Source organism: Cervus elaphus, chromosome 23 (assembly GCF_910594005.1).
Source record: "Cervus elaphus chromosome 23, mCerEla1.1, whole genome shotgun sequence".
Taxonomy (NCBI): Eukaryota; Metazoa; Chordata; class Mammalia; order Artiodactyla; family Cervidae; genus Cervus; species Cervus elaphus.
The window spans coordinates 51,597,917-51,617,460 of NC_057837.1; the positions used below are offsets into that span (position 1 = coordinate 51,597,917).

Consider the following 19,544-nt stretch of genomic DNA (forward strand, 5'->3'; position numbering starts at 1 on the left):
TAATTCTGCAAATTTGCCTCAAGATATTGCTAAACCTTCTGATCAAAATCCTTGTGGAAAAAAAAAAAAAAAAAATCCTTGTGAAACTTTGCAAGATGTCTCCAAAATTTGAAAAACCAACGTGATAGGGGAAAATTAAGTGACAATTACCACCAGTTTGGCCTTTTCACTAAATTTGGAAAAACCATCCACACAGGAAGCATGCTATTTGGAAAGCAATGCTTGCAAACAGCTAAACACCACTATCATTTTATCATTTAGAAATAATACCAAAAAAATTTTCTAAAAAATAATTTTAAAGCACAAGTGCATGAATAACAAACATAAGGACAGGGAAGTTGTGTATTCCTGAAGCACAAAGCAGAGCCAAATACAATATCTATTTTAATATACATGTGATCCCCAAATTAAATGTCACTTTTTATTCATCTATAAATAATGCTTTTCCTTACTCAATTAACTAAAAATACATTAAACAACATGTACCCACATGTTAAAAGAGGGGAAAGTCAAATTTTTCTTTTTATATTGTGAATATCATTACAAGCTGTGTTCAAAATGTATGTTATAACCTTTAATAGGAAATTACTTTTAACTCCATTTAAAATCATCTTGTCAAAAACAGGATACATTTTTTTAATGTGTAATTAAGATAGTCTACAAGATTATACATTTTTGTGAAAGGATCTGTGAATCAGAAACTATAGGAAACCCTGGTCCAGAAAGGACTTGTGTGTCCTTTAACAGTACCTGACACAGTTTCAGCCTCTAATGCTTACTGACTTATTAGTAAACAAATTAGAAAATTCTTCATTAGAATACAAAAAGGGCCAAGAGGAATTCATTGGAAAATTCATTCAACTTAATAACTGTACACTGTTAATGTCAATTCTAAAAAATAAAGAGGCAATTCAGCCATAACTAAAATTAACTTCTATAAGACCAAGAGAATAAACATGTAAGTATATAACCTGTAAAACATGTAAAAATGTAAATAAATAGCCTGAATTAAGGTTCACTCAAAATGTACTTAAAAAAAAAACCAAAAACTTAAGGAATAAAAACCAAAAGGATAAAATCAAACAGAGACTCACATGTTTAAAAAAAGGCAGTTAAAAGTATATGACACTAATACAAAGTATGGCAAAAACCACTACAATATTGTAAAGAAATTAGCCTCCAACTAATAAAAATAATTGGGAAAAAAAAAAAATAAAAATTTTTTAAAAAGTATATGACACCAATAAAATGAGGAAAAAGAAAAAAGCAAGACAAATAAAAGAAAGTCATTCTGAGAGGGAAAAATTAGAAAACGTCAGGCTAATAACAAAGGGCCAGTCTAAAAGTACAGGGAGAAAAGGAAAAAATAGAAGGAAGAAAATAACAAAGGATTAGATTAGTATATAGTATATGAATAGGAGTCACTTATGCCAAAATATATCTGGGAAATCACAGAAAATGGTAAAGAATATAAATGAGAAACAAATTTCATATTAGGTCAGTGGCTGATGAATTTCTAGATACAATTATTTTGGAAAGTACAACCACAATTTCATTTTAGTTTTAGAAACAAGATTGTATTTAAAGAGAAAACTCAATGATTTCTGTTCAACCATGATACAAATTTATTAAATAAGTTAGTCAAAATTAGTAAAAACTATTTTGATCATAAACACAGTCTGCTTTTTTCCTGTATATTTATCTGTCTTCTACACTGTAGTAAATAAAATGCATTTGCTTATCTTGGGAACCTTTCACAGAGGTAAAGTGTAAATGTCAGATACCTGCTTTCAAACATGTCATAATTTGTGTGTGTGCTCAGTCACTAAGTCATTTCCAACTGTTTTCGACCCACTGGACTGCAGCCCACCTGGCTCCTCTGTCCATGGGACTTTCCAGGCAAGAACACTACAGTAGGTTGCTATTTCTCCAGGGGATCTTCCTAACCTAAGGATCAAGCCTGCATCTCCTGTATCTTCTGCATTGGCAGGCGGATTCTTTACCACTGAGCCACCTGGAAAGCCCCTGTCATAACTCAGGCAATTATATTAAGACATTCATGCTAATTTTTCATTTTACTCAATGAACATATTTTTACCTATTCATCTAAAAAAACTCTTCCAGGAATCAGCCAAAAATTTTAAAGGTCTATTATGTAAGTATTTTACATACATAAAGTTTTCACCCAAAATAAAAACTTCACATAACATAAGCACATATTTTGTTGCCTCCTCCCACAATCCTATCTGTTTTCCTTGTCACAAAATCAAGAAACTAATAACTGCCATTCAGTGACTTGGCTCTACTACACTTAATCAACACAGGACAGTTCTAACTGCAGTAACCTCAACATTCCACATAGTGGGCCACTATGCATTTCTGATAAAAACTGGGGTCCAGCATCTCATTACATGATACAATACTTCCCAGACCATTCTCAACTTTCATCATCAACACTTACTGAGTATTCACCAAATAGCAGGTTCTACAAATTTGCAGGGGCATCACTGTCCTCACCTGCCCACTACTGGACCCATTTTCTGGTGCCATTATGTGGGCTTTCTTTTCTCCTTTCCCTTCTCAGTCCATGCCATTTAATGGCGTTGGACCTCAACCCCCATCTCCAAGAGGTACTCAACTTAGGTCTGATTGGTCAGAACATTCACAGGACCTGAGCCACAGTGACTGCTTCGGTAAGGTACAAATGAGACTCTCACCCCTCCTTATCTGTTACATGCTTCTAAGGAAGAGCTACTCTTTTCTAGTTTTATTTAGCTTTTGGAGACATCACCTGAAGAAAAGCCTGCCTGCAAGTGAGGCCAGTAAAGAGGCAAGGAGAGAGACTAACTAACAGGTTGCCTAGATTTAGCCGCATATGAAGCCAACAATATTTCCTGGACTCTTCTGTCATATAAACCAATAAATCTCTCCTATCTTTTTCTCTCAAGTTTGTCTGAGTTGGACAGCTGTCAAAAATAGAATTCTGACAGAAAGTGTATCCAATACAATTCACAAATAGAGTGACAATTAATGAGCCTTTGAATGTGAAACTAGATTTAAAAAAAAAAAAAGCTGAAGTATAGGACAGTGAGAACAGCCTGATCCCAAGCTGGAAGTTGGCAATCCCAGTTATGCAGAATCAAAGAAACATGTCAAAAACACTGCCTGTGGTAACTTAGGGTTTGCATCATGTGCCCAACATGATTGGAACATTGCGAGACTCAGTATTAAAAGTCAGTAATTGAGACCATGTTATCAAGTTCAAGAGGATAAGGCCTAGGTAGGGGTGAAACAGATGAAGGGAATTTAAAGTTACAAACACCTAGTTATAAAATAAATAAGCCACGGGTATGCAATTTATGAGGCTTCCCAGGTGTTTCAGTGGTAAAAAATCCACCTACCAATGCAGGGAAGATGCAGGAGATATGGGTTTGATCGCTGGGTTGGGAAGATTCCCTAGAGGAGGAAAAGGCAACCCACTCAGGTATTCCTTCCTGGAAAATTCCATGGACAGAGAAGACTGATGGGCTGCAATCCATGGGGTCTCAAAGAGTCAGACATGCTAAGCAATGGAGCAAGCATGCATATAATAAACAGCATAAGGAATGTGGTCAATAATATTGTAGTAATTTTGTATGGGAACAGTTACTAGACCTATCATAGTGATCATGATACTAATGTAATATTGTACATAAACTATATTTCAATTAAAAAACAAAAACAGGGAATATCAGTGGTGGTCCAGTGGTTAGGACTCCTCACTTTCACTGCCAATAGTAAGGATTTGATCCCTGATCAGGGAATTAAGATACTGCAAGGTGCACAGCACAGCTTGGAATAGAATGGAATATACAAAACAAGAGGATACAGCCCAAACTCCTTTGTATGGAATATAAAGCCTTCAATGAGGACTTCCCTGGTGGTCCAGTGGTTAAGAATCTACCTGCCCATATGAAAGACACACGGGGTCAGCCTCTGGTCAAGGAACTAAGATCCCACAATGCCACAGGTCAACAAAGCCTGTGAACCACAACTATTAAGCCTGCATTCCAGAGCTCAAACGCTGCAACTCCTGAGCCCACGTGCTGCAACTACTGAAGCCCATGAACTCTAGATCCACAAGAGAAACCATCACAATGAGAAGTTTGTGCACCGCAATCTGAAAGTAGCCCCTGCTCACCACAACTGGAGAAGGCCCACAGGCAGCAACAAAGAACCCATGCACCACAATGAAGACCCAGCACAGTCAAAAATAAACAATTAATTTAAAAAAATACTTTAATGATCTGCTTATGTCCCTCTGTATATTAGGGATTGTTCTATATTGTAAGGGATAGGAAATATAAATCGGACTTAAAAAAAGCGTGGCCTGTAGTACCTCATAAAACCAAAAAGTACAGCTTCAGTCAAGGACTCATCCAGAGATTCAGAATATCATCAGGTCTCCAGTTCCACTGTTCTACCATCTTCTCTCTTCTAGGAATTGCTCTGACCTCAAGTAGGCTCCAATCACAATGGCAATGCTGGCTATAATAGTTCTAGGCCCTACCTCCTCATCACACAAACGGAAGACAGCGACACATCTCCTTCATAAATGCCCACAAAAGAGAGGTCTCCAGCAAAAGTCCTGAGATTCACTCTAACTGAGTCACCTTAGGTCACATGCCTACTTCAAAACAATCACCAAAGTCAGAGACTGGCATGCTCTGATGGCTTAGCCTAGGTCAAGGATGCACCTTGAAGCTGGAGGTGACTGAGAAGGGAAAACCAATTACACCTTTCAGTCTCACACCCTTCCATTGTATCTCTTACAAATTATGCTCCAGTGACACCCATTTATGTTGAGTTCTCTAAGTGCTGTGAGTTGAACTATGCCACTGCAAAGGATATGCTGAAGTCCTAACCACACCAGACCTGTGAACGTGACCTTATCTGGAAACAGGGCCTTTGCAGATTTACTTAAGAGAATGTCATATTCATACATCTAATATGACTGGTGTCCTTATAAGAAGAGAAGAGACCTACAGGGAGAGTGCCATGTGAGAAGGAAGTGATGGAAGCAGAAACTGAAGAGACTCATCTACAAGCCAAGGAATGCCAAGCATTGCTGGCAATTTCAGAAGCTAAGAGAAAAGCACAGAACAAATTCTCCCTTGCAACCTTAAGAGACAGCATCACCCTATCAACACCTGATTTCAGGCTTCTGAACTCCAGAACTGGGAGAGATTAAATTTCCGATGTTTTAAGTCACCCAGTTTATAGTACTCTGTACCACAACCTTAGAAAACTAACACAAGTAAGAATAGTCCATGATTCTCTGACACAAACTCTTTGCTCCTTCTGGAGTGTCCTCCCCCAGATTGTCTATTTACACGAAACTTCTCAGATCTGCCCAAATGTTCTCTTCTCTGTGACACTTTCCACCAGCACCCACAGCACAGTTAGTCTCTCCACCACACAACAGTCCAGTACCACATATTGCCCACGTTTATATTATTAAATTGTAATAGCCTGTGCACATAGCTAACAATCAACCCTTCAGAATTATGAGCTGTTCAAGGGGAAAGCAAGACTTGATTCTAACCCACCTTCACAGCCTCAAGTCAGGGTACAGTATCTAACGTATAGTAATCAATCAGAAGCTACTCATGAACTGAACAGGCTGATGGCTCATCTCAAAAGGTAACAAGCATGATTTCAGAGAATTGGCTATTCTAGATTATAGAGAACTGAAGATGGGCCTTGAGGTAGAATTTAGATAATAAAGAAGAAAAGAAAGAATGTGGGGGTAGGGATGAAGAGGGGTGCTGAATTTAGCAAATATGCAGAAAAACTATTACAAAGTAGAAAAGTTGGGTTAGGGAAAAGGGGTTATATGTAAAGCATTTGAGGGCCTTCTGTTGAGGGTCATTTTACAGATAATAGAGTTAAAAAAAGAAAAAGAAAAACATTTCTGAGCAAGACAGCAACGTAAGTTCTCAGGGGATTATATGACACAGGGTAGAATGATTCCGGAGGTGCAAGAAACCAACCAGAGTGCAACAGAGGTAGGTCAGCAAGGAGGCGAAGGGCCAGGTGCACTAGGGTGGCAGCGGAAAGAACAGAAAGGAACACATTTCTAAGACTTTAAAGAAGGGAGAATAAACAGAAAGAGCAAAAGACTACTCCTAAGTTTTGGTCTTTGGTTATCTAAACTAGGATTTGCTACTGAAATAAGAAGTACAAAAGAAAACACTTTTTTTTTTTTTTAATGATAACAAGTTTGGTCTTTTGTATTAAGCCTTATATTGTATGGCTCAATACAAGGTAACAGCACAATAGCCCAGTAAAGATGCCCAGCAAACAGTGGAAAATAAGACAATGAAATTTAAGAAAAATAAAAGGACAGAAAGACAAACATGGCAGTCATTCAGGTACATGTCTAAAAGTCATAATACATATGACTTGAAATACATATACACAGCAGAATTTCATTCCTTCATTCAACAATAGCTACTGAGCACTACGTCTCAGGCACTGCTCTAGGCTCTGGGAATATAACCATGAGCAAAAGAGATAAAAATCCCTACCCTCATGGGCTTATATTCTACTGGGAAAATTCATAAACATAAATTTAGGGCTTCAGATTACTTCCTCTTAGTAATTACCATAAACAAGATAAGTATTTATTTTACCTTCTTTACCATATTTTATTTTCTAGAATTTTCACTTCACTAGTTACAAAAGTATATGCATATCCTCATACTAGTATATGCGCATATCCTCAGACAGAACTCAATGAATTTAATTTTTTTTTTTATGCTAGCTTTCCTGTTGTAACAAACCTATTTTCCCTCTTTGTTTCTCAAAGTGTTGGAGAAGGCAACGGCAACCCACTCCAGTATTCTTGCCCGGAGAATCCCGTAGACAGAGGAGAGTGGAAGGCTATATAGTCCATGGGGTCGCAAGAGTTGGATGTGACTTAGCGCCTAAACCACCACATAAGGTTCTCAGTAGGTTATTGTATTCCACCTGCCCAAAAGTTGTATAGCAGGAACTTAAAAGAATTAAGTGCATATTAACTTCATAAATGAGCTTAACATCTTTTTTTTTTAGCTTAACATCTTTACTTTCTAACAATGGGATATATTTATCCTCTAAAGAAAAACTTTGATAGTGATATCACAAGTAGAAAAACATGATTACTGAATCACACAAAAATGAATGGAAGTGGCACTGCTCTGGAAATCATCCACAAAAGATTTCATAGTTATCTTTATTAAACTGACACCATTAACCTTATCCTCTGTAATTAATCATTTCTACAGTATCTTACATTTGGGAAAAAAAATGAACTGACTTTCTAATTACAACCACACAATAATCCAAATTTTAAACAACACCCTCAGAGTTATCCTGAAGATTAAATGGTACAATATACATGAAAATGTTTGGCCAGGTCTCTGGCATGTGGTATGGACTCAGTGATAACTTTAGTGAATCTAATCCTATTATTATCCTATGTTCCTTTCAACTAATGAAAAAGATCTTACTAGAGCAATTGTAACACAGGATTTATGGAACTAAAAGGCTTAAAAAACACACCCAACTTGATGCTGACCCAAACCAGAAAGGTATTCATTCTAATGTCTCTTAGGTTAATAACAAAGAAGTCTGTAAGTTAAATAAAGATACAAACTAACACATAATCAAAACCAACATTTCACTCTTCCCCTAAAAAATCCTACAACTAAAAATTTAATGGAAGGGTTTTTTAAAAGACTATAGACATGTTTCTCTTACTTTCATTTTTTAAAATGCAAATTTCAGAAGCCCACAAAATACAATGAAATTATCAGAATGAAGGTCTTAACTGTTTGCCCAGAAAAGAGCACTGACACTAGCTGGAACTGGCTCAAATGGAGCATCCACAACAACCTGGGAAGCCCCTTCACTCTCACATGACACCATCCGAGACAACCTGCATCAAGACTGCCTGTTCCCCCTAAAAAGTGGTTCTTTTCTAATCCTCTGGACCGCCCTCATGGACACTTGGATCTGCTCTCTCTATATGTAGATGACGCTAACACTCACCTGTCCCACAGGTGGAAATCCTGAAAGTACTCCAATCTCAGTGTGTGCAAAATTAAACATCTCAAATCTGTTCCACCTGTGTCCCTGCGTCTGTTAATGATATCACCATCCCCTCAATCACCTAAGATAGGGTCTAGTTTTCGTTCCCTCACCATCCCCCTTTCTTCCCCAAAGCAAGCCAGTTTCAAAGAAAGACATTCACCTCTATAATACCACCTAGCATCTATCCCTTCCTCCATTCCTACCTCAAGTTCTCATTACTCCTGACCTGACCCACACCAAGGTTCCAATCTAGTGGCCCATCATCTCTCATGCTTAAAATGAGTCCACCTTCTCCGAACATTATAGACAGATTGATCTAGCAACCTATGTCCCTCCCCACCCTGTGGGCCCCCACTGCCTACCAAGGCATCCTAAATTGTCAGAACTTGAAAAATTCCCCTCTGAGCCAACAATCCATTCACTTGACCATGGATGTGCTCAAATTCAAAACGCTTTGGTCCCATCTTCAAAGACCATTCCTGCTCTGACTCCAATCTGTAATGACTGTAATGTCATGAAAACAAGATGAACAATGCTATTCTACTGCTCACAGGTTAAAGGTCAAAACTCTCAACCCAACCGACAGGGCTCCACGTGGCCTGGTTTCTGCTTATCCCTCCAGTCTTGCCATGCTTCCCTTTGCTCTCTCTGCTCAAGCCACCTGGCTTTCTATCCATCCTGAAATGACCCCTCTCATCTCCAAGCCTCTGTACACACCAGCCCATTAGTGGACCACCTCCCATGTAGGTAGTGGGATTTCACCCTTCAGATCGCAACTCAGAAGCCTCACTAACCTTACTTTTCCAAACTAAATCAAGTCCTCCATTTGCTCCCTTCTCTTCACTGCCATAGCTTTAAGAAAAATGATAAGAAATTGATTACTACTCGCAAACTAGAATGTAAGCTGTATAGAGCTGGACTGTGTCTGTCCTGTTAACAACTGTAATTTCATAACATAATCCAGAGTTGCCCTCAACAAGTTGTTGTAAATTAATGTAGTTCATGAGCCAGAATTATATTACCCAGAACCCTAAACAAAGGTACAAGGCTGACCATACTGTACAAATCTATTTTGAAATCACTTGCTTTCTCCATAAACAACAAAGAGCTCATCTCCATAATGTTCTCCAAGTTCCCTTGAAGATATGACATTACATGAGCCTATAATTCTACTGTTCCAAGCTTCTCTCTCGCATTTCTCCTCTACATACCTTGGCACTAGAATATTTCACCTCTGGTCTCCACAATTTTGTTTGTATCCTTCGTTCCATCTGGAATTTTTTTTTTTTCCAGTTCCACATTTCCAAATTCTACTTATCCTCAAAAGTTCAAAATCAGTGTCATCTCCTCCTCAAAATATCCCTGCATTCCCTCAGCTAATCACATCTTCTCCACTCCTGAATCCCCACAGGTTCTCCTTTGCCTCATTCAGGTCTCAGATCAAATGTCACTTCAAATGAGAGCCTTCTCCTAAAGTTACCAACTGGTTATAATTCTCTATCCTGTCTTATTTTCTTAACAGCGTTTACCAAAAAATTGTTATTTTATTTTGTCTGTTTACTTCTTAACTGTGTCTCCCTTCTAGAATGTGAGATCTATGAGAGCAGGGGCCCTAAGCAGGGGCCCTGTCTGGGTTGTTCTCCATATTTCCCCACTCCTCCACATTTGACATCAAAAATGTTCAGCAAATATCAGCCAAAGGCATGCAGTCCTTATGATTAGGGTTATCTATGTAACAGATTTTTCTCTAGTTATATTCCAAACTCCTTGTGGACCAGACCAAAATCTGGCTAATCTATTTGTATCATCCAGCAATCCTTGCACAAGGAAAGCAAATAATAGTTGCTACTAATTAATGAATGATCTCTCCAAGAGGTACTACCCTGAACCAGGCCAACTCAGAACTCCACATTTTCCAGAAACCAGGGCAAATAGGAACCTCCTTCGACGCCCTCTCCACGACAGACCTTGTTCCAATCGGCCTCCTCCAGTGAGCGTCCAAAAGCTAGTTTCTTTACTTCCTTTAGTCAGTAACCACCGGTTCTTCTATCTCTAATATCTCACAGTCCAACCCGTTTCCCTTCTATCTCCAGACAAATCTCTCCAAGAGCTCTGTGTCTTCAGAGTACCCCACCATCTCCAGTAAGTCCGGGAACTCATCAGACCCTGGAGAACGAGGGGATGTTCAAAAGAAGTGTTAAGGTAGGCTGGCTTCTCTCACCTTTTCTTTTACTTCGTTTTTTCAGAAAGAGGCCCAGTTTCAGAGATTGGCTTTGATACTCTTCGGAATCGTAAGCTTTCGTCCCACGTAGCTTTCGTCCCTTTGGAGTGCCCCCACCCTTCCTAGCACCTTTTCAACTTCTAGTACCGAAGACCCCAGGCCAGAGACGAAGATCTTCCCGGAAGCAAGTGGTCCTGAAACATGATGGGTTAGCCCTCCTCTCCCCAATTTCTGTGGGGCATCCGCCTCTGGCCTGGGGCCGTCTTTTGAGCGCCCCTTAGCCTCGACCTCCGATACTATCTCCCACTCACCTGAAGCGGCCCCCGCAGTGCTGGCATTGCTCGCCCACCCAGCCGGCGGGGCAGACACACTGGCCGGTGCCAGGGTTGCAGCGGCCGCCGTTGACACAGGGCCGGTCACATTCCTTGGCCTCGGCTGCGGCTGAGCCCGACACCGCCGCCGCTGCCGCCGCGGCCTCAGCAGCCCAGGGAAGTAGCAGCAGCGGCGGGAGCAGCAGCAGCAGCAGGCGCCGCCGCCGCCGTGGGAGGCGCAGCCCGGTCCGCAGCCCCGGCCTTCCAGCCCTAGACGCGTCCCAGTCCCGACACCGCCTGCCGTTCCTGCTTGTGGGCGCTGGTGTCACCACGGTCCTCAGCCTCGCCTCAGTCGCCGCCGCCACCATCTTCCCGGGGCTGAGACGGTGTCCCGTGAACACATATACCCTCACACACACACATACACCGCACGGCCGGCTCAGCTTCGCCTGGCCGTGCGGGGCGGGACTGTGCGGACGGTGGCTCGGGCGGTCAATCCTGAGGGCGGGGCCAGAGCTGCGCGGGAGGCGGGGCCGGCGCGTGCGTGCGTGCGTGGGCGGGGCCGGCGGACTAGCGTCATCTGGAACGCGTTTCCCTGAGGGCGGACCTGTAACGCAATGTGTGTAGAGCATAAAGAGTTCTTCTCCCAGCCTCCCTCGACCTTGGTGTCGAGGAGCTCTCGCGCTCTAGTTCTATTCATTCGCTTCGCACGGCCGCGCCTGGGTAGTAGTCTGAAGCACCCTCTTCCCGTTGGTTTCTTGGAGCCAGTCGCTTCTTAAGCCAAGCCGGCCGAGTTGAGCGCTGCTGTCCAGGGACCCTGGCTCCAATCATCGCTCTACCTCAAGTTTCGCTGCGGGGCAGAAGGGGCCTAGGAGTCTGAGTCGTGATGTGGTACTAGCTGCGGTGCTGTAGGAGTGCTGCGAGCCTCTGCTTTGACCTTTGTAATACAGTGTTAACGAAGCAACACGTGTGTTAAGAACCTATGGTCAGTGAATGCCTAGAACTGAAGGCACACAGCAAGGCTTTCCTTGATACAGCCTGATTCAGTAGCAAACCAGACCCCCGCACCTTTAATTCTGTAGAGGAAGTTTGGGGTTACCTTGTTCCCCACTGTTTGCCCTCCAGTCATCTCGAAAGGGCAGCATAAAATTAGGAAATGGAGCCCCCCTCTCCGCGTCCTGGCCCACTTTAAACACATGGGTCTGCGCCTAAAGTCCTTCTTGTCAGGTAGTATGTTACTTTGGTAATCTGCAATGAAACATGCCTGCTGGCAGTATAACCTTGTGTGGTCCCCAACCCTGGAATCTGGACGGACCTGTTACTGGATTTAACCAAGAAGAAAGTAGGGGAAGTGTTGATGTGCACGTTCCAGGTCAGCCTTAAGAACAACGCAGCGATTCTGATTTTGAGCTCTTGATAGTCCTGACCTGCTGCTTCTTTTCCACTGTGCCACAAAGAGAGCATTTGGAGGAAAAGTAGGAGCCCAATTTGGAGAACGAAATGGCAACGCACTCCAGTATTCTTGCCTGGAGAGTCCCAGGGACTGGAAAGCCTGGTGGGCTGCCGTCTATGGGGTCGCACAGAGTTGGACACGACTGAAGCGGCTTAGTAGCAGCAGCAGCAGGAGCCCAATTAACACCGAGAACTGAGATCCCAGACACAAAAATCTGGTAGATCCATCCCAGCTGCGGGACCAAGTCAGTGAAGAAAGAAGCCCTTGTTCCAGCCACCTGGGTGCTTCCACATTACCTAGAACAGACAAGTCTTTCCTACTTTGCCTTATCCAAAATCCTGAGAAATTATACACTGGCTTCTGTTTTGGCCTCCAAGTTTTAGGAAGATTTGTTCCTCATCAACAGATAACCAGAACATTGTCTGACATAAGGCTTGTGCTGTGACAGATATTCCCACGGCAGCTGTCTCAGAGTTTGGGCACCTTGCAGTCCCTAGGAAACAAAGAAAGGCCTTTGCACACTTTGAAGCTTCTCTTCATAGAGCACAGAATTCTAAAATTCTAGGGTGTACCTTTTATATCCAGGTCCTGACCTTCCTCATTCTGCATCCCCCTGAAGCCTGGTAAAGCTGAACTGTACAACAGCCCGCTGTCCACCCACACATCCCTCCTATTCTTATGTGAAACCGTGCTCAGCCTAGGCCCTAGCACTGGTATTCTGGTTTGTAGGTTGTGTTTTTGCTACAGTGTCCTACATGGGGATAAGTACGGATGAGACAGGAAAATGGAATACGTGGCCCTATCGTTGGTCAGGCTGACATGCAGCCATGCCTTGGCTTCAGGAAGCAGTGTTCCTCCAGGCCAGAAATGGAACCAGCCTATTCCACCACTCCCCCCAGCAAGACTGAGCCCGGGGTGAGAAGTTTCACATGACTTTCCCAACACATGAGGTTAACAGGAAATGGCTTGCATCTATACAACAGCAGTATGACTATTTTCGCTTCAAAGCTCTCAAACCTTGCTGCAACATTCTTTTTCTTACTTCCTTAATTTATTCCCTTCTCTAGTTCTTTTTCCTTAGCCTTAAAACATGCTCAAATTATCTTGTCCTTAAAAACAAACAAAATATTTTCTTGTGAAGGGAAGTACTGATACTTTCTTTCTAAGGAGAAAGAAGCCATACTGTTGTCAGAGTCCACTATACTTTATGTATGATACATTAAAGATGGCTACAAATTCTTTTACAGTCTTTCAGTGGAAAGATGGGGACTAATCCCCCAGTCCTTGAATCTGGGGTGGCCTTAGTGATTTGTTTAATCAATAGACTATGATAGAAGTGATGGGCAAAGAATTTGAGTCTAGGTCATAGGAGGTTTTTCAGTTTCCTCCTAAGTGGCTCAGAGCACATACTCTAGGGAAATCCAGCTGCTTTAAAAGAAGTCTAGCTACTCTGAGACTTCAGTTCAGTTGCTCAGCCATCTCTGACTCTTTGCAACCCCGTGGACTGCAGCATACCAGGTTTTCCTGTCCTTCACCAGCTCTCTGAGTTTACTTAAACTCATGTCCATCAAGTCGGTGATGCCATCCAACCATCTCATCCTCTATCATCCCCTTCTCCTCCTGCCTTCAATCTTTCCCAGCATCAGGGTATTTTTCAATGAGTCAGCATTTTGCACTGGGTGGCCAAAGTACTGGAGCTTCAGCTTCAGCATTAGTCCTTCCAATGAATGTTCAGGGTTTATTTCCTTTAGGATTGACTGGCTTGATATCCTTGCTGTCCAAGGACCTCTCACGAGTCTTCTCCAAAACCACAGTTCAAAGGCATCAATTCTTCAGCGTGCAAACTTTTTTATTGTCCAGCTCTCACATCTGTACATGACTTCTGGAAAAACCATAGTCATTTATACACACTTCTGAGTGGGTTCTGGTACTATAACATCCAGTCACTTGTAATGAAAAGGGATCACTGCTGCTCTAAAAGTACATATGCAGGACTCCTTATGCCTTATCACCTAGATTCTGTGGCTGTTCTTCCTGAAATCCCATGCCACTTTTTTCTCCACTAGTCCTTATCAAGGCAGCTACCTCCAGGTTCCAAAAAAGTTAATGTCAATAGTCAAGAATTCTTAGCCTGTTAACTGTTCTAAGTTCAGACTCTAAACAACATTGTTCTTACCAGCTGCACGGCCAAGGTTATTTGCCACTAAGATGGTATGAAGTAGTCTCTGCTAGTTTCTTGGGCTTTTGATTTTTTCCCTCAAGAAAAGCATTCTCTCTGTATGGTCCCTTTGCTCTCTCCGATTTCAAGTCATCATTTTCTATATCTTTGCTTGCATTATAGCATTGTCTCCAGGTCATGGACATGAATGATTTTTTTATAATTTTTAATTTATGCAGTGTCTTAGGTCCATTTCCCCAGGAGCAGATCCTGAAATAGAATTTGAGTGTACAATTTATTGGGAGAGTACTCTTAGGAGAAAGACAATGAAGGAAGCAGGGAAGGTAGCTGATCAAGGATACAGTCTTATCTGGAACTTTAACCTGATCCTATGGAGAGTTATGGAGCATGTATTGTACCGTAGAGTTGATCCCACCCTGAGGCAAAAGGACCAGCATTTTGTACACATGTTTCATTTAGCAGCCTTCACTCAGCAGTAAGAAGGATCCAGTAAAGGAAATTGGAAGGGGTACCAGCAGTTTACTACATACCATGAATATTTACTGAGCATTATATACCAAGGAGGAATACTCCCCTGGTAAGATCAATCTGATTAACTGTCTGACATTCCTTGAGCATCAAAAGAACTTGCTCTGCACTGTTTGCAATATCAACATATTTTAGTATGCCAAAGGTCTTATACTTTTAGTCTACCTGAAATGAAGTAATTCCCTGATTACAGATGTCAGGATCTTACCTAACTGGTTAAGTTCTATATTGCCTAAGAAAAAAACTGATCCTGAAACTTTCTAATAATCGCAGCTGGGAGGGTTCTAGGAATGAAGCTCAGTTGGGTAGCAGCTCCCATATGAGGGATAGATCAACCTACAAACAAGATCCCAATACTCCTTAGCAGGGTCTAAGGGAAAGTATTTAGGGACACTTGACCTGAGAGCACGAAGCTGTGGCAGAGCCTCTTGGCCTCCATAAACAAGCCCCACAAATATAAAGTGGCCTTTCTATCAGCTCAAGGGACAAAATCCAGTCTTGGGAAGAGATAACCAATTTAAATGCAGAGGTCTTGAAATTTCTATTTGAAGAACAAGCCCAAGTCCTCAAATTTCTACGGTAGAGAACTAAAAACTCCTGTATGTAGATTAAATGTTATGAAAACAGTAATAGCATTAAAAGACAATTGTCCTTGCTAAATAGTATACTCTTGAGGAATGACTTCAAATTAGAGCTTCCCAAAACTAAAGCCATTTCCCCTCAGGTTTATTGAGATATGATTACAAAACAGCAATCTATACATTTTAGGTGTACAGCATAATAACTTCATTTTCACACATCATGAAATGATTATCACAATAAATTTAGTAGAACATCTATCATCTCATATAGATATAAAATTAAAGAAACAGAAAAAATACTTTTCCTTATAGTCATAATTCTTAGGATTTACCTTCTTAACAATTTTCATATATAACACACAAGAGAGTTTACTATATTAATCATGTTGCATATTACATTTGTAGCACTTATTTACCTTTTGAATACCTTCAATCTAATTCCAACCCCCCCAGCAACCTCCTCCTCTGGTAACCACAAATTTGATTTCTTTTATGATAAGTTTGTTTTTGAATTATAATTGACCTGAAACACTGTATGAGTTCCCAGTGTACAACATAGTGATTGGTATTTCTATAGCTTCCAAAAAGACCACCATGATAAGTCTCAGTATCATCTATTGCCATAAAGGTATTATATTATTGACTGCTTTCCCCACACTGTACATTCCATTGTTGTTGTTCAGTCACTTCGCTACCCCATGGACTGCAGCAGTCCAGGTTTCCCTGTCCTTCACTATCTCTTGGAGTTTGCTCAAACTCATATTCACTGAGTCGATGATGCCATCCAACCATGTCATCCTATGTCACCTCTTCTCCTCTTACCCTCAATCTTTTCCAGCGTCAGAGTTTTTTCCAGTGAGTCAGCTCTTCACATCAGGTGGCCAAAGTACTGGCGCTTCAGCTTAAGGATCGGTCCCTCCAATGAATATTCAGGACTGATTTCCTTTAGTATTTATTGGTTTGATCTCCTTGCAGTCCAAGGGACTCTCAAGAGTCTTCTCCAACACCACACAGTTCAAAAGCATCAATTCTTTGGTGCTCAGCCTTCTTTATGGTCCAACTCTTATATCTGTACATAACTACTGGAAAAATCATAGCTTTGACTATTTGGACCTTTGTTGGCAAAGTGATGTCTCTGCTTTTTAATATACTGTCTAGGTTGGCCATAGCTTTTCTTCCAAGGAGCAAGCATCTTTTAATTTCATGGCTACAGTCACCATTTACAGTGATTTTAGAGCCCAAGAAAATAAAGTCTCTCACTGTTTCCATTGTTTTCCCATCTATTTGCCATGAAGTGATGCGACAGATGCCATGATCTTAGTTTTTTGAATGTTGAGTTTTAAGCCAGCTTTTTCATTTTTCTCTTTTACCTTCATCAAGAGGCTCTTTAGTTCCTCTTCGCTTTCTTCCATAATGGTGGTGTCATCTGCATATCTAAGGTTATCGATATTTCTCCTGGCAATCTTGATTCCAGCTTATGCTTCATCCAGCCCAGTGTTTTGCATGATGTACTCTGCATAGAATTTAAATAAGCAAGGTAACAGTATACAGCTTTGATGTACTCCTTTCCCAATTTTTAACCAGTCCATTGTTCCAGTCTGGTTCTAACTGTTGCTTCTTGACCTGCATACAGATTTCTCAGGAAGCAGGTAAGGTGGTCTGGTGTTCCCATCTCTTGAAGAATTTTCCAGTTTGTCATGATCCACACAGTCAAAGGCTTTAGCGTAGTCAACAAAGCAGAAGTAGATGTGCTTCTGAAATTCTCTTTCTTTTTCTGTGATCTAGGGAATGTTGGCAATTTGATCTCTTGTTCCTCTGCCTTTCCTAAATCCAGCTTGTACATCTGTAAGTTCTTGGTTCATGTACTGTTGAAGCCTAGCTTGAGGAATTTTGAGCATTGCCTTGCTAGCATGTGAAATGAGCACAATTGTATGGTAGTTTGAACATTCACTGGCATTGCCCTTCTTCAGGATTGGAATGAAAACTGACCTTTTCCAGTCCTGTGGCCACTGCTGAGTTTTTCAAATTTGTTGATATATTGAGTGCAGAACTTTAACAGCATCATCTTTTAGGATTTTAAATAGTTCAACTGGAATTCCATCACCTCTACTAGCTTCATTCATAGTAGTGCTTCCTAAGGCCCACTTGACTTCACACTCAGGATGTCTGGCTCTAGATGAGTGACCAGACCATAATGGTTGTCTCGGTCATTAAGATCTTTTTTGTGCAGTTCTTATGTATATTCTTGCCACTTCTTCTTAATTTCTTCTGTTTCTGTTTGGTCCTTAGTATTTCTGTCCTTTATTGTTCCCATCTTTGCATGAACTGTTCCCTTTGTATCTCTAATTTTCTTGAAGAGATCTCTAGTGTTTCCTGTTCTATTGTTTTCCTCCATTTCTTTGCATTTCATACCTGTAACACTTATTTTGTAACTGCAAGGTTTTCCTTCTTAATCTCCCTCACCTATTCTTCTCCTCCTCCCACCCCACTCCTGAAGCTACCCTTTTCGATAAAACTTCTCAGAATTATAGGCAACAACCTGTATTAGTTTTCTGTGAGTGCTATAACAAATCATTAAAAACTTGGTAGCAAAAACAACAGGAATTTATTCCCTCACATTTCTGGGTTTCAGCAGGGCTGCATTCCCTCTGGGGACTTTAGGGGAGAATCCTTCCTTGACTGTTCTAGCTTCTGGTCGCTATTGGCATTCCTTGTCCTCCTTGGCTTGTGGCCACATCACTCCAATTTTTGTCATCGCATTGTCTTCTCCTCTGTGTTCTCTTCTCCTGTGTGTATCTCTTATAAGTATCATTGTTATTAGACCTAGGGCCCACCTAGGTAATCCAGAATGATCTCGTTATCTCAAAATCCTTAATTAATTTCATCTACAAAGACCCTTTTCCAAATACACTAACATTTGTGGGTTCTTGGGCAAGAATGTGGACAAATCTTATGGGGCACCCCTGTTCAGCCCTATACATGAAATCAACTCATTCAGTTTATTCATTTATGCAACTAGTATTTATTGAATGGCTGCTATGAACTAAAGATTGATCTAGGCTCTGGGGAGGCAGCAGTGAAAAAACACATAAAAGAAAATCCTCACATCCATTAGAATGGCTACTATCAAACAAACAAACAAAATACATAAAATAACAAATGACAAGAGTATGGAGAAATTGGAACCTTTGTGCACCATTAACGTGATTGTAAAATGATACAGCTGTTGTGGTGAATGGTTTGGCAGTTCCTGGAAACATTAAAAATAGAATTACCATATGGGCCAGCAATATCATTTGTGGGTGTGTATGTATATATATGTATATATACATGCAAAACAATTGAAAGCAGGACCTGGAAGTGATATTTGTACACTCATGTTCACTGCAACATTATTTTTGTACACTAGCCAAAAAGATAGAAGCAATCCGAGCATCCATGAGTGGATAAATGAGTGGATAAATAAAATGAGTGGATAAATAAAATGTGGTAAATAAGTACCCGTGTAACAATATTCAGCCATAAAGAGGAAAGAAATTCTAACATATGCTACAACATGGATGACTCTTGAAGACATTATGTTAAGTGAAATAAGTCAGCCACAATCATGTATGATTCCTCTTACGTGAGGTAACTGGGGAGGAGAAAGTGGGCCCTGGTTATTTAATAGATATGGAGTTTGAGTTTTGCAAGATGAACAAGTTCTGGACAACAATATGAACCTACTTAACACTACTGAACTGTATACTTAGAAATGTAAAGAGGAACTTCCCTGGTGGTCCAGTGGTTAAGAATCTACTTTCCAATGCAGTGGACATGGGTTCAATCCCTGGTCAGAAACTAAGATCCCATGTTGTGTGGCAACTAAGCCCACACACTGCAATTACTGAGCTGACACACCTCAACTAGAAAGAAGCCTGTGTGCTGCAACTGAGACCTGATATAGCCAAACATAAATAAATAAATATAGTTTGAAAAACTGGTTAAGATGATAAATTTTATGATATGTGTTTTTTTTTAACCACAGTTAAACAATTTTAAAATTGTGTTTAAAAATTCCCTGCCTTCATAGAACAGCTAAATCAGGTGGCTACATAGATAAAGATATATAGATTTTTTTTTTTCAGGCCACACCACTTGACTTGCAGGATCTTAG

The 19,544-nt window shown here is 40.9% G+C and overlaps 1 protein-coding gene across 3 annotated transcripts in view; it reads right to left on the reverse strand.

Moving 5' to 3' along the window:
- Positions 1 to 11,136, reverse strand: part of ATRN (attractin) — a 186,658-nt gene extending 175,522 nt beyond the window's left edge. The window contains exon 1 of one of the 3 annotated variants that reach the window (XM_043884857.1): positions 10,648 to 11,136. In XM_043884857.1, the coding sequence (XP_043740792.1) occupies positions 10,648 to 11,015 (368 nt within the window). In that variant the 5' untranslated portion in view covers positions 11,016 to 11,136. The remainder of the gene's footprint in view (positions 1 to 10,647) is intronic. The other 2 variants (XM_043884855.1, XM_043884856.1) reach the window with 2 other exon arrangements.
- Positions 11,137 to 19,544: the final 8,408 nt, after the last annotated feature.